At 46.9% G+C, this 14,535-nt stretch overlaps 1 protein-coding gene across 1 annotated transcript in view; it reads left to right on the top strand.

Annotated features, from left to right (window-relative positions):
* The window catches only part of VKORC1L1 (vitamin K epoxide reductase complex subunit 1 like 1), an 89,298-nt gene extending 75,497 nt beyond the window's left edge, over positions 1-13,801 (top strand). Inside the window, exon 3 of the mRNA XM_082245485.1 lies at positions 13,463-13,801. Coding sequence (XP_082101611.1) covers positions 13,463-13,689 — 227 coding nt within the window. The 3' untranslated portion in view covers positions 13,690-13,801. The remainder of the gene's footprint in view (positions 1-13,462) is intronic.
* The last annotated feature ends 734 nt before the right edge of the window (positions 13,802-14,535 follow it).

Raw genomic sequence — 14,535 nt, 5'->3', positions numbered from 1 at the left:
CTAGCAGCCTTGGTTTACCCAGCAGGCTTGGTCCCCACGGAAGCCTGGTTCAATTGACTACATTGAAATAGAACAGACTGGCATTTAAGTAGGAGGCAAGCACCTACCTTATATTAAGGGATATAGAAGCTATCGCCATCCTCCCGCAGGCCGCACTTATAGGCCGCCGCCAGCCTTTCTTAGCCGTTCGCAGACCGCTGCTGTCCTCCGGAGGAGCCACATTAGATCGGCAGTCCGCCGCCATTTTGCTGTAGACCGCATGTTAGACTTCAGTGTCTACACAGGCCACCCGCAGGTCACGCGGGCTGCCATTTTGCCGTAGCCTGGTGTCTCCTGCATGGGGGCGGCCATGTTTGATGTGCCCAGCCTACCTCGAGGAGTAGCTGGGAGCGCCGGAAGGCGTGCAAATGGGGCGGAGCCACTTCCTTTTACCCGGGAAAGCTAGTACAGGACTTCCCAGTCTGCATAGGACTACGCTGACAGCAGTTTGAAAGAAACTTCTCTGCATCAGGTGGGGGTCTCTCTGTGGGGGTCCAAAAGCAGGTACGCTGAGGGGCGCTATCGCGCTGGGGGATTACATATTAAAAAAAAAGAGATTTTTTTTATTTTTCAAATTTTTCACTGGCAAAGTGTCCTGGATTAGCATAGACCCTGCCACACCTGTATCTCCACCTGATTCCCCTCGAGGTGGCTGCAGGACCCTCCAGTTCCCCACTTACTATTGATGCATTATCAGCGGTTTTAGAGTCTTTTGTATCCCGAGTGGAAGTGGCCTGTCAGGGACAGGGCGCAAGGAAGCGACCCCCGCCTACCCCCATTTCATCTGAAACTTCAGATTCAGAGTCTGAGCCTGTCACTGCAGGTGCAGGTCCATCATCTGGGGCTTGTCTCAGGTACTGTCTCTTCAGACAGTGAGGAGGATGTTTCGGCATCCACCATAGCCCGAGAGGAAGCGTTGGTGAACGCACTAATTGTATGTGTCCGAGAAACCTTAGGACTGCAGGTTACACCGTCAGAAGTAGCTGAGTCTGAGATCCCTTTTGGTACTAATAAACGGACCAAAATGGCGAAAGTATTTCCCTTGCCCAAATGTTTCGGTAATGTAATTAAGGAAGAATGGGGTCATCCAAAACGAACCCCTGCTATTTCCAAACGCATTATTAGGCGTTATCCGTTCGAGGAATCCCTCCTCAAGAAATGGACAGTACCACCTGTGGTGGATTCACCAATTTCCAGATTGAATAAAGCTACGGTTATCCCATTGGAGGACGCTCCGTCCTTTAAGGATCCAGTGGATCGCAAGGTGGAAGCTGTGTCTCGCGCCATTTTTTTCCCTGATTGGGTCAGCTTTCAGACCAGTAATTGCTATTGGTCTGGTTTCACAAACTGTGACAGAATGGACCAAGTGGTTACGCCGGGACATCCCCCAGGCGGTATCAGATCTGCTGGAACAGATGATACAAGGGCTACAGTTTGTCTGTGACGCTGCTCTAGACGCCACTCCATTGTTGGGGCGGGCTTCAATTTCAGCAGTGGTCCTCGGGCGTACACTGTGGCTAAAGTGTTGGTCAGCGGACCAAGGTTCCAAAAAAACTTTGGCTAATCTCCCCTTTCAGGGGGAGCGCCTATTTGGGGCTAACTTAGATGAGATTATCAAGGATCTCACTGGAGGCAAGAGCACTTTTTTGCCACAAAGTACCAAGGGTAAAGGACCTCGTCAGAGACGGGGGCCTTCCTTTTCCGCTCATAAGAAATTTTTTCGCCCCACGGGCGACAAAGCAAAGCCCTCCAAAACTCCTTAAGGAGGTTTCAAGGGGCGCTGGTCGGGCAAACAAAAGCCTGGCTCTTCCAGACCTGAAAATAAGACTACTAAAGCCTGAAGGTGCGCCCCCACCCATAGCTGGGCTGGGGGGACGTCTTCGCCGGATATATGGCTTTCCAGAATCCTGGACAAGTGGGTCTGCGAAGTCATACGGTCAGTTTACAAGATCGAGTTTCAATCACTCCCACCGGTGCGATTCTTCCCTTCCAACATCCGACTATCCCCAGATCGCCTAGAAGCTCTGCGGGGGGGCGGTCACAGATTTAATGCAACAAGGAGTGGTGGTCCGCGTTCCTTGGACAGAGCGTTTTCAGGGGTTTTATTCAAACCTATTCACAATACCCAGGAAAGAGGGCAAGGTGCGTCCAATTCTGGACTTAAGAGCACTCAATCTTTTTGTCAAGATACAAAAATTCAAGATGGAGTCTATTCGCACAGTAGCGGCCTCCCTGCATCAGGGGGATTTTCTAGCGTCCATAGACATCAAGGATGCCTATCTTCACATTCCCATTTACGCAGGACATCAGCGTTTCCTGCGTTTTTCCGTAGAGGAGAACCATTATCAGTTTGTGGCGTTACCCTTTGGTCTCGCATCGGCTCCCCGGGTCTTCACAAAGGTGTTGGCCCCAGTGTTGGCGCTGTTGCGACAGCAAGGCATATCGATTCTAGGTTACCTAGACGATCTTCTGCTCCGTGCGGAGTCTCCGCAGACTCTGTTACTAAACTTAGAGATCACCATGATCTCTTTGCAAGAGTTTGGGTGGCTGGTGAACCTGCAGAAGTCTTCTCTGCTTCCCACCAGGAGGCTCGAATATCTGGGTCTAATTTTAGACACATCCAGGGCAAAAGTGTTTCTCCCTGCGGATAAACTCCAGAAGATTCAATCAACGATTCAGTTGTTACTATCCGACAACTGGCCTTCCCTTCGGACTTGCATGAGGGTCCTGGGTTTGATGGTGGCTTCCTTCGAAGCAGTACCATTTGCCCAGTCCCATACCGAATCCTTCAAGGAGAGATTCTTCTCAAATGGAATCGGAATCCAGATTCCCTGGATAATCGGATCCGATTGAGCGAGCGGACCAGGGAGTCTCTGGTCTGGTGGCTTCGATCTCCGATGCTCAGCCAGGGGAAGTAATTTCTGCCAATATACTGGATTGTGACCACGGATGCCAGTCTATCCGGGTGGGGAGGAATTCTCGGTCAATTATCTACCCAGGGGCTTTGGTCCCTGGAAGAGTCCAGGTTACCGATAAATGTATTGGAACTGAGAGCGATCAGACTTTGTCTGATTCACTGGACCGAGCAGCTCCAGGGCAGCCCGGTTCGGATCCAGTCGGACAATGCCACAGCTGTGGCTTATGTCAATCATCAAGGGGGCACCAAGAGTGTCCTGGCGGCCATAGAAGTGGCCAGCATTCTTCGTTGGGCGGAACGGTTTGTTCCAGCTCTCTCCGCGGTGTTCATTCCGGGGGTGGAAAATTGGCAGGCAGATTATCTCAGCCGTCAGATTCTGGATCAGGGGGAATGGTCCCTTCATCCAGAAGTATTCCACCAATTGTGCCTTCGTTGGGGCACCCTGGATGTGGATCTGTTGGCATCTCGGCTCAACAGGAAGGTGCGAAGATTTGTAGCTCACTCCCGCGATACTCTAGCAGATGCCGCAGACGCGCTGGTCGCCCCGTGGGGGCAGTATCAGCTACTGTATGCCTTCCCTCCTCTCAGATTGCTGCCGACGCTTCTTCGCAGGATAGAGGTGGAGGGAATCCAAGTTATCCTGGTAGCTCCGGACTGGCCTCATCGAGCCTGGTACGCCGACTTGGTCAGACTGATAGCGGACGTCCCGTGGCGACTTCCTCTCAGGGAAGACCTGCTGTCTCAGGGACCAATCTTCCATCCTGCTTTACAATCGCTGGCTTTAACGGCCTGGCTATTGAGACCCAGGTGCTGAAGGACAAGGGGTTGTCAACTTCAGTTATTCCTACACTAATTAAAGCTAGGAAAGCGACTTCCAGAAAGATTTATCATCGCACATGGAGGTCTTATATTGCGTGGTGTGAATCTCTTGGGTTTCCTCCACGTTCTTATTCGGTGAACCGTATTTTGGTTTTTCTGCAACGGGGTTGAGCAGAAGCTGGCCTTGAGCACTATCAAAGGTCAGGTTTAGCATTAGAAATCTTTCAGAAGCCTTTAGCTACTAATTCCTTGGTGCGGAATTTCATCCAGGGGGTGCGACACCTGGCTCCGCCAGTGCGTGCGCCTTTACCGCCCTGGGATCTTAATTTTGGTGTTGTCGGTTCTTCAGAAACCTCCCTTTGAAGATATTAGGTAGATTCCCTTGCTTACGTTATCCCAGAAGGTGGCCTTCTTGGTGGCCATTACTTCTGCACGCAGGGTGTCAGAACTGGCCGCATTATCCTGTCTTTCCCCATATCTGGTGGTTCATAGGGATAAGGTTGTTCTTCGTCCGAATCCATCTTTCCTTCCGAAAGTGGTTTCAGAATTTCATCTGAATGAGGATATTGTATTACCTTCCCTGTGTCCTAAGCCCAGCCATCATCGGGAGTTTGCTTTACACTCCTTGGATGTGGTTCGGGCGATTAGGGTAGACTTGAAAACGACGGACTCGTTTCGCAAGACGGATTCACTTTTTGTGATCCCGGATGGCCCCAAAAAGGGGTTGCCTGCATCTGCCGTGACTATCTCCAAATGGATCAGACAGACGGTGGTACAGGCTTATTCTATTAAGGGTCGGGAGCCCGCTGTTCCCTGTTAAGGCGCATTCCACACGGGCGCTTAGTGCGTCATGGGCCTTTCGCCATCAGGCGTCAGTGCTTCAGGTTTGCAAGGCGGCTACTTGGTCGTCAGTGCATACCTTTGCAAAATTCTATAAAATTGATGTGATGGCATCGTCAGATGCCTCTTTTGGCCGCAAGGTTTTGCAGGCCGCAATTTGAGGAGACCGTTGGTCTACCTCGAGGGTTTTTTTCTGTTGGATTTTTAGTTGAGTCTCATCCCTTTTTGTCTGATGAGCCTTTAAAACTTCTAGTTGGCACTGGTTGGGCCTTCTAGATTGGATTTTGATTTCCGTTAAACCCACCCCTCATTTGTGGCACTGCTTTGGGACGTCCCAATTGATATGAATCAAAGAGGACTACGTCTGTCAATGAGTGACAGAGAAAAATGGATTTTCGTAAGATCTTACCGTCAAATCCTTTTCTCTTAGCTCATTGACAGACGTAGTACCCGCCCCTCTACTTTTGAGTTGGGTTGGGTTAAATTCTCTGACACTGCTTTGTGACATAACGAACATCCTGTAGCAGAGAGAGAGGATATACCCTCTGGGACTGCCCCTGAGGTGGAGCCAGAACGTTTTTTTTTTCTGCCTAGTGTCCTACTCCTGTAGAGGGCAGTATAACCCAATTGATATGAATCAAAGAGGACTACGTCTGTCAATGAGCTAAGAGAAAAGGATTTTATGGTAAGATCTTACAAAAATCCATTTTTTTTTTTCAATTAAATTTGCTGGGCAGTCGGAAACGAGTGGAGGGATTGGCAGAGAGGGGTGGCAGGCACTGAGTGGTTGGTAAGGTAGATGAGTCTCGCAGCAGCATTCCTGATAGACTGAGGGGGAAATAGACTGTGTAGAAAGGTAGGCCTATAAGAAGGGAGTTGCAATAGTCAAGATGAGATAACAAGACAGTGGAATGAGTAGCTTTCATTTTGCCTTTTTTCATTAGTTTAAGTTTTATTAGTTAAAAGGGGCACATTTTAGGGACGATACAGAGGAAGTCTTTTGGCAATGATTGAATTTGGGGCTGAAAGGACAGGTCAGAGTCTACACCATACGGACTACCCTGACATGACACTGGCGGCAGAAGGGGATTGCAGTACTGGGGTACCTGAACGACCTTCTGCAAGCAGATTCTCCACGTCTTTCAAGTCAATCTGGACATTTTGTCTGTGCGAATCTTGCAAACATTTGAATGGAAACTTAATTTCCAAAAATCTGCTCTGGTCCCGTCCACCATACTGGACTACCTGGGCCTGACCCTGGACTCGGCCTTGTCCCAGGTTTTTTTTTCCCGGTGGTGAAGGATGTGATTTGGCTCCTGTTTACCAACCCGAAGTCATATCTCAGAACTTGCATGCAAGTGCTGGGCCTGATGGTCTCCACCTTCGAGGTGGTTCTGTTTGCTCAGTTCCATACCAGACCTATGCAAATAGAAATTCTTGCCAATGGAGCAGTCTTTAGACAATCTGATCCTGTTGAGCCGGGATACGAGGGGGTTCCTGATCTGGTGGCTCCGTTCTCCGGTGCTTCGACAGGGAAAATCCTTTTTCCCCTGTATTGGACGGTGGTCACCACAAATGCCAGCCTGTCTGGATGGGGAGGCATCTTGGGAACAAATTGTGCTCAGGGGGTTTGGGCATTGGAGGTGTCCAGTCTGCTGATATCCTGGAAATTTGGGCGATCAGGCTTTGCCTGTCCCAATGGATGGATCGTCTGTAGGGGCGCTTGATAAGGATTCAATCTGACAGTGTCACGGCCGTGGCATATGTCAATTATCAAGGGGGCACCAAAAGTGTCCTTGCGGCCGGGGAAGTAGCCAGCATTCCAAGGTGGGCAAAATGCTTTGTTCCAGCCCTCTCTGCTGTGCATATTCCGGGGGTGGAAAATTGATAGGCGGACTACCTCAGTCGGCAGGCGTTGGATCAGGGAGAAGGTCTGTTCAGCCGGAGGAGTGTTTTATCAACTGTCTCTGGTGGGGACTCCCGATGTGGACCTGTTGGTCTCTCGTCTCAACAGGAAGGTACATAGGTCCATAGCAAGGTCTTGGGATCCTCTGGCCGACGCCACAGACGCTCTGGTGGTTACTTGTCTGATCCGTCTGATATCTGCTTTTCCTCTGGTAACACTTCTGCCGAGACTCCTCTGAAGAATTGAGACAGAAGTGATTCCCTAATCCTAGTGGCCCCAGACTGGCCTCGCAGATCTAGTATGGCTGGTCGCCGATGTCCCTTGAGGACACCCTCTCAGAGAAGATCTTTGAGTTCTGATCTTCCATCCTGCTTTACAGTCCCTGGCTTTAACAGCTTGGCTATTGAAAGCCAGGTGCTGGAGGCTAGAGGGGTGTCCGAATCTGTGATTCCCTTTGCTGTTATAAACTAGAAAATCTACTACTTCTAGGAAGATATATCATAGTCTGGAGGGCGTACATTGCTTGGTGTGAGTCGGGGGGGGGGGGGTGTCTCCTCCCATTCCTTTTCATTGTCTCATGTTTTGGAGTTTCTCCAAAGAGGTCTAGATCAGCGTTTGGCCTTGGGTACCATTAAAGGCCAGATTTCGGCCCTGGCGATTTTCTTTAAATGCCCGTTGGCCACAAACACTTTTGTCCAGGGGGTCTGCCACCTGGCTCCCCTGGTGAGGTCTTCGTTGCCCCTGTGGGACCTCAATTTGGTCCTGTCGGTTCTTCAGAAACCGCCTTTTGAAAATATTCGTGAGTTTTCTCTGCCTACTTTGTCACAGAAGGTAGTCTTCCTCATGGCTATTACTTCTGCACCCAGGGTGTTGGAATTGGCTGCATTGTCTTGTCCACCTTACCTGGGGGTTCAGAGACAAAGTGGTGCTTCGTCCCTGCCAGTTGTTCCTTCCTCAGGTCGTCTCTGGTTTCCATTTCAATGAAGACATTGTGTTACCTTCCTTGTGCCCTAAGCCTAAGCACCCTAAAGAGATTGCCTTGCAATCTTTGAATGTGGTTAGGGCAGTTGAGGTTTACCTGGCAGCTACTGAGTCTTTCAGAAAATTGGATTCCCTGTTTGTCCCCACAGCTGGACCCTGTACCATTTCCAGATGGATCAGGCAGATGTTGGTACAGGCCTATTCCATTAAGAGTCAGGATCCTCCTTTCCCTGTGAAGGCGCATTCTATGAGGGTGCTTAGTGCCTCTTGGGCCTCCTGTCATCAGGCGTCAGTGGTGCAGGTTTGCAAGGAGGCCACCTGGTCATCTGTGCACACTTTGAAGAAATTTTTTAAGGTGGTTGTGTTGGCACCTGCGGATGCTTCCTTTTGGTCGTGAGTTTTTTTCATGCCGCTGTTGGAGAGGATTAGTCCTCTTTGAGGGTGCAGTGTTTTGTCAGGTGAGCTCCAGTTGGTTCCTGGTTGAGCTCCTGTTTTCCCTGGTTGGGATGTATGTTTATTGCTGTGTTCCCACCTCTCATGTGGACGATGCTTTGGGACATCCCAAGGGTCAAGAAGATATGGAGCCGTGTTCGTCAATAAACGAAAGAGAACTGGATTTTTGTCTTACCGTAAAATCCTTTTCTCTGATGTTCGACGGACACAGCACCCACCCCTCTATTGAGTTGGGTTATATGTTCTTCTAACACTGCTTGTTACAAAACTGAAGACCTATCGCAGGAAGTGGGAGTATAACCCCTGGGACTGCCCTATGGGCCTGGCCAAACTTTTTTTTCCGCCTAGTGTCCTTCTCCTGTAGGGGGCAGCATAAACCCAAGAGCCAAGTAGATATGGAGCTGTGTCCATCAGAGAAAAGGATTTTACGGTAAGACCTAAATCCACTTTTTTTTAGAATAAAAATGAAATCCTTTACTACGTATAATGGCTTGGTATCCAAGATTTGTGATCTAATCGCATTCTATCACTCTTCACCTCACCCACATTATAAATGACATTGTCGTCTGTCACTATACTAGTCTGGATGTCGTACAACAAATGAATCGCGCACGCCTAACAGACCAGCTCAAACAAACGTATTAAAGTCCAGAATGTTAAACCTATATCCAGTCCCCCTACATCTCATATCTAGCTAGCAAAAATTGCACAAATTGAAAGCTAGATAATGGTAACACTGTCAACCCAGATATGCAAATCAAAGCATTAATCAGCAGACGGCTGGTAATGCTCATATCTTGCCTTTTTTTTTTTTTTTTAAAAAAAAAAAAAGCTTGCTATAAAGTACAGCTTTCCTATCCCGAGAGTGTTTGTAATCCTCTGATAATGGGTTCTCCAGGGATGTCAAACTCTACTGCATCAGCAGTATGGTTGCCCCCCAAAGGGCCAGTTGTATCTGAAAGACTATGTATCCACTCTTTTTAGAGTGCAGGGGTGCGCTGTGTGCAGAGTGCAACAACTGATGCAATAGACAGGCAGGATAAGAAGCTCAAAAAGGCCGGAAAACGAGAGAGGCAATACCTGTGCAGTCAACTGTCGGGCACCCCGTGCTCCTCTGTTCCCCCGCAGCGCTCCCCTCTCCCGCCAGCTACAGTAAGGCGGGCTGAATAAAGGCATAATTCCTCAGCATGGAGAAGTTCAATCATGTGATTAGGAAGACGGCCACATAAAAAAAAAGGGTGCAGCATAACCCTCCTGGCACTCGTTTTTCCTTGTCTTCCCTCGCCCCCCATTCTCCATCCTGAATAGAACCCCCCCTCAGAGAACCAGGAAAGAGCAGAATCCTGGAGGCCAAGTTTGAGGAGCGGGTGGTCAACCATTTCAAAGGCCGCAGAAAGGTCTAGTAGTAAGTGTCTGGTGTTGTCAGTTTGCCAGGGTTGTAACAGTCGGCCTGATTCTGTGATTTGTTAGAGGAGCAAGAGTGTCCAATGAGAAAGAGCGTGAACTGTTGTAGGCGCAGGTGGCCATGTTAGGGCAGGACAAGGGTGAGGTTTTGTCAGAGGTGGTCAGTAGCAGAATAGAGAAGCGAGGGGTTAAAGTGGCGAAGGTTTCTATGGGTAATCATTTGATTCTTGGAAGGATAGGTGATGGTAAGTAAGGAAAGGCAGTGTTGTTGAGGTTGCCAGGAGTGCAGGGATGGGAGAATACAAACCCAAGGGTGGTGGTGTTGGAGTGAGTGGATGTATGTCTTTTGTGTTCGGCGAGTGTCCGTTGACACCTGCCGACATCTGATCCTATCCGCTAAAAACAATCAGATGGGGGGGATCCGTTCCCCATGCATTTGGCAGATCAGATGGTAGTCAAACTACCTGTAGAGGACAGCGGACTGTGTCTGCTCTGCATAACGGAGCAGACTCGGACCTGTCACCCGCCTGCTCAGCGGGGATTAGTTAACCGATGACCCGCCCAGCAGGCGGATCCGCTGGCAGTCCACCTGTCTAAAAGGGGCCGAACTCCTACCGTTTAAATGCTGCTGCCCCCACAGTTCTATTGCATGCAATGAAATGCAAATGCAATTTTCTCTATCGTTCGACAGACACATCTCCAAATCTTCATTATCATTGGGTTATGCTCCTCCAATCAGGAATAGGCACTAGGCAGGGAAAAAACTTTACCACGCCCATGGGGCTGTCCCTGCAGGCATAATTCCACACACTCTGCTTCAGATTGCAGTTTGTTTCTGCCTAGTTTGGAACAGCATGGCTGTTGAAAGCCAGGTGTTAAGTGATAAGAGGACTTTCTGACTGATTGCTACGTTGTTGAAGGCTAGGAAGTCTACTTCCGGGAAGATATATCATTGTACGTGAAAATCGTACATTTCATGGTGTGAATCGCTGAAGGTGCACCCTTGCTTGTTTTCCATTGCTAGGGTTTTTGCCTTTCTACAGAAAGGGGTTGAACAGCTGTTGGCTTTGAGCACTATTAAAGGGCAAGTGTCTGCTTTGGCTATATATTTTTTCAACGCCTGTTAGCCACGCATGCCTTGATTCATATTTTTTATTCAGGGATTGCACCATTTGGCTTCTCCGAGGCGATCCCTGCTACCTCCGTGGGATCTCAATTTGGTACTATCGATTTTTCAAAAGCCTCCTTTTGAGTACATTCAGGAGATTTCTGCTTTCATTGTCTCAGAAGGTTGCCTTTTTGGTGGCTATCACTTCTGCTCGCAGTGTCTTTGAATTGGCGGCGTTGCCTTGCCACTCACTTTATCTGGTGGTCCACAGAGCTAAAGTGGTACTTCGACCTAATCAGTATTTTCTTCCTAAGGTCTCTGATTTTCATTTGAATGAAGACATTGTGTTGCCTTCACTCTGTCCCAAGCCGAAGCATTCTAAGGAAATTGCTTTACATTCTTTGGATGTGGTTTGGGCCATCAGGGTCTACCTGGAGGCCACTAAGTCTTTTAGAAAAATCAGACGCTGTTTTTGTCCTTACCGAGGGACCTTGTAAAGCAGACGGTGGTTCAGGCTTATTCGCTTGAAGGGTCAGGTTCCTCCTTTCCCTGTGAAGGCGCATTCTACTAGGGCGTTGAGTGCTTCTTGGGCTTGTCGCCATCAAGCTTCTGTGATGCAAGTTTACAAGACGGCAACTTGGTTGTCCGTGCATTCTTTTACAAAGTTCTACAAAGTAGATGTGTTGGCATCTTCGGATGCCTATTTTGGCCTGCATTTTTTGCAGGCTGCTTTTTAAAGAGAATCCTTTTTTTTTTTTTTTTTCTCTTTGACATATGCTTTTTTTCTGGGTGAGCTCCAGTTTAGCCTTTGGGGAATTACACTCTTTGCGTTCTCCCACCCCTCATGTCCATACGGCTTTGGGACATCCCAATGGTAATAAAGATATGGAGCTGCATCTGTCAAACGATAGAGAAAATTGGATTTTTGTAAGCACTTACCATAAAATCCTGTTCTCTGAAGTTCGACAAGACGCAGCACCCGCCCCTGTACTTTTGAGTGTATGGGGTTGTTTTTCTTCTAAACACTTATTGCAACAAAACTGCAATCTGAAGCAGTGTGTGGGGTTATGCCTGCAGGGACAGCCCCATGGGCATGGTAAAGTTGTTGGGTTTTTTTTTTTCCCTGTCTAGTGCCTATTCCTGATTTAAAAGAGCATAACCCAATGGTAATGAAGATATGGAGCTGCGTCTGTCGAACTTCAGATAAAAGGATTTTACGGTAAGTTCTGAAAATAATATAATTTTAATACTTTGATAACTTTGATAAGACTTTACCCATATACAGTTTCTCACAAAAGGGGGGTACACCCCCTAACATTTTTGTAAATATTTTATCTTTTCATGTGACAACACTGAAGAAATTACCCTTTGCTACAATGTAAAGTAGTGAGTGTACAGCTGTGTAAATGTGCTGTCCCCTCAAAATAACTTAACACACAGCCATTAATGTCTAAATTGCTGGCAACAAAAGTGAGTACACCACTAAGTAAAAATGTCAAAATTGGATCTAAAGTGTCTATTTTTTGTGTGGCCACCATTATTTCCCAGCACTGCCTTAACCCTCTTAGACATGGAGTTCACCAGAGCTTCACAGGTTGCCACTGGAGTACTCTTCCTCTCCTCCATGACGACAACCTGAAGGAGCTGGTGGATGTTGGAGACCTTGCCCTCCTCCACCTTCTGTTTGAGGATGCCCCACAGATGCTTAATAGCGTTTAGGTTTAGAGACGTGCTTGCCCAGTCCATCACCTTTACCCTCAGCTTCTTTAGCAAGACAGTGGTCATCTTGGAGGTGTGTTTTTTGGGTCGTTATGTTGGAGTACTGCCCTGCGACCCAGTCTCTAAAGAGGGGATCATGCTCTGCTTCAGTATGTCACAGTGCATGTTGGCATTCATGGTTCCCTCAATGAACTGTAGCTCCCCATTAATGCAGCCCCAGACCATGACACTCCCTCCACCATGCTTGACTGTAGGCAAGACACGCTTGTCTTTGTACTTCTCAACTGGTTGCCACCACACACGCTTGACACCATCTGAATCAAATAAGTTTAATCTTGGTCTCCTCAGACCACAGAACATGGTTCCAGTAATCCATGTCCTTAGTCTGCTTGTCTTCAGCAAACTGTTTGCAAGGTTTCTTGTGCATCATCTTTAGAAAAGGCTTCCTTCTAGGACAGCCATGCAGACCAATTTGATGCAGTGTGCGGCGTATGGTCTGGGCACTGACAGGCTGTCCCCTGTGACAGCACTCATACGTCTATTTCCCAAAGACCACCTCTGGATATGATGCTGAGCACATGCACTCAACTTCTCTGGTTAACCATTGCGAGGCCTGTTGAGTGGAACCTGTCCTGTTAAACCGCTGTATGGTCTTGTCCACTGTGCTGCAGCTCAGTTTCAGGCTCTTGGAAATCTTATAGGCTAGGCCATCTTTATGTAGAGCAACAATTATTTAATTTTTATTTTTTTTCAGATCTTCCGTTTGTTGCTGTGAGGTGCCATGTTGAACTTCTAGTGACCAGTATGAGAGTGAGAGCAATAACACCAACTTGAACGTGTCTGCTCCCCATTCACACCGGAGACCTTGTAACACTAATGAGTTACATGACAACGGCAAGGGAAAATGGCTTATTGGGCCCAATTTGGACATTTTTCACTTAGGGGTGTACTCACTTTTGTTGCCAGCGCTTTAGACATAAATGGCTGTGTTATTTTGAGGGACAGCAAATTTACACTGTTAGACAAGATGTATACTCGCTACTTTACATTGTAGCAAAGTGTAATTTCTTTAGTGGTGTCCCATGAAAAGATATAATAAAATATTTACAAAAATGTTAGGCATGTACTCCCTTTTGTGATACTGTATTTGCAATCTTTTCTATCTAGAATTAAATATTTTAATACTTGACTATTTTAATGAAAATCGTGTTAACTTTGAAAATGCTGTTGTGTGTTTGAACTGATGATCTCTTGCATTTTCTTTTTTTTTTTGCAGGTATGACTGTAAGTGCTGTAGCAGCATTAGTGTTAATGTCCTCTTCTATAGTATCAGTGGTAGGGTCCCTCTACCTGGCATACATCCTGTACTTTGTGCTGAAGGACTTGTGTGTTATCTGTGTTGCCACCTATTTGCTGAACTTCATTCTACTTATCATCAACTACAAACGACTAGTTTACTTGAACGAGGCCTGGAAAGAGCAGCTGCAGGATAAACAAGAATAAGAGGCCTCTTGAACTTTGACTCATGTCTGAAGGACACTGCTTCCTTAATGTTTATTTTGCAGTACATTTTTATTGGTTGGGGGAAAGACAGTTTCCAAGATAAAGAACAATCTTAACCAATTTTTTATTTTTTATTTTTTTGGACTGAAAGGGCCCTGGATATATGTATTTGCTATTGCACCTCGTAATTGACATGGATGAAGGCGTGATCATTTAAGAATCTGTGACAAGCTTTAACTGTACTTAACAAGGTGTTTTGAATGGTGCATTGTCTTTTTGCAGCAAATTTTCTTCATGTGCCTCCCTCTGGTCAGTGTATGTTTGAGTGTCAAACCTCTGATGCGGGTAATGTTTGGGGTTTTTTTTTTTTTTTTTTTTTTTTTTTTTTTTTTTTTAATTTATGTGGCTAATTGGCTGGATATTCTGTTGCCATGCTTCTATGGATACTCTAGCCATTTTATGTTTGCAGAAAGCAAATGAACAGCTTTTAAACTTTCACTTGCTTGTCGTAACCACAGCCATATGGGGTTTTGCCACGCTGGAGAAATGTACCACAAGGATTCACTCTTACAAGAGAGCATCGTTCTTGCACTACTTTCAGATTAATCTGATTCTGAATTCTTCAAGGTATCTGTTCTGCTGTCTTATTACAATTGACACCTTCTACAGTCTGACGATGTAAAGTTCATGCAAAATGGAAATATACAAGCAAGTTTAGAAGAAGCCAACATATTTTTTTTTTTTTCAATGTTTTAGGATAAATTTAACCATCCAGCATTAAAAGTAATAGATGGTCAGTTTACATTACTAGTTTTCAAAAATAATTTTTGCTAGAATTTTAATCTG

Source organism: Pelophylax lessonae (assembly GCF_965119305.1).
Source record: "Pelophylax lessonae genome assembly, chromosome: 2".
Lineage (NCBI taxonomy): Eukaryota > Metazoa > Chordata > Amphibia > Anura > Ranidae > Pelophylax > Pelophylax lessonae.
The sequence above is the reverse complement of the archived record's forward strand: the minus strand, read 5'-3'. Positions and strand labels throughout refer to the sequence as shown.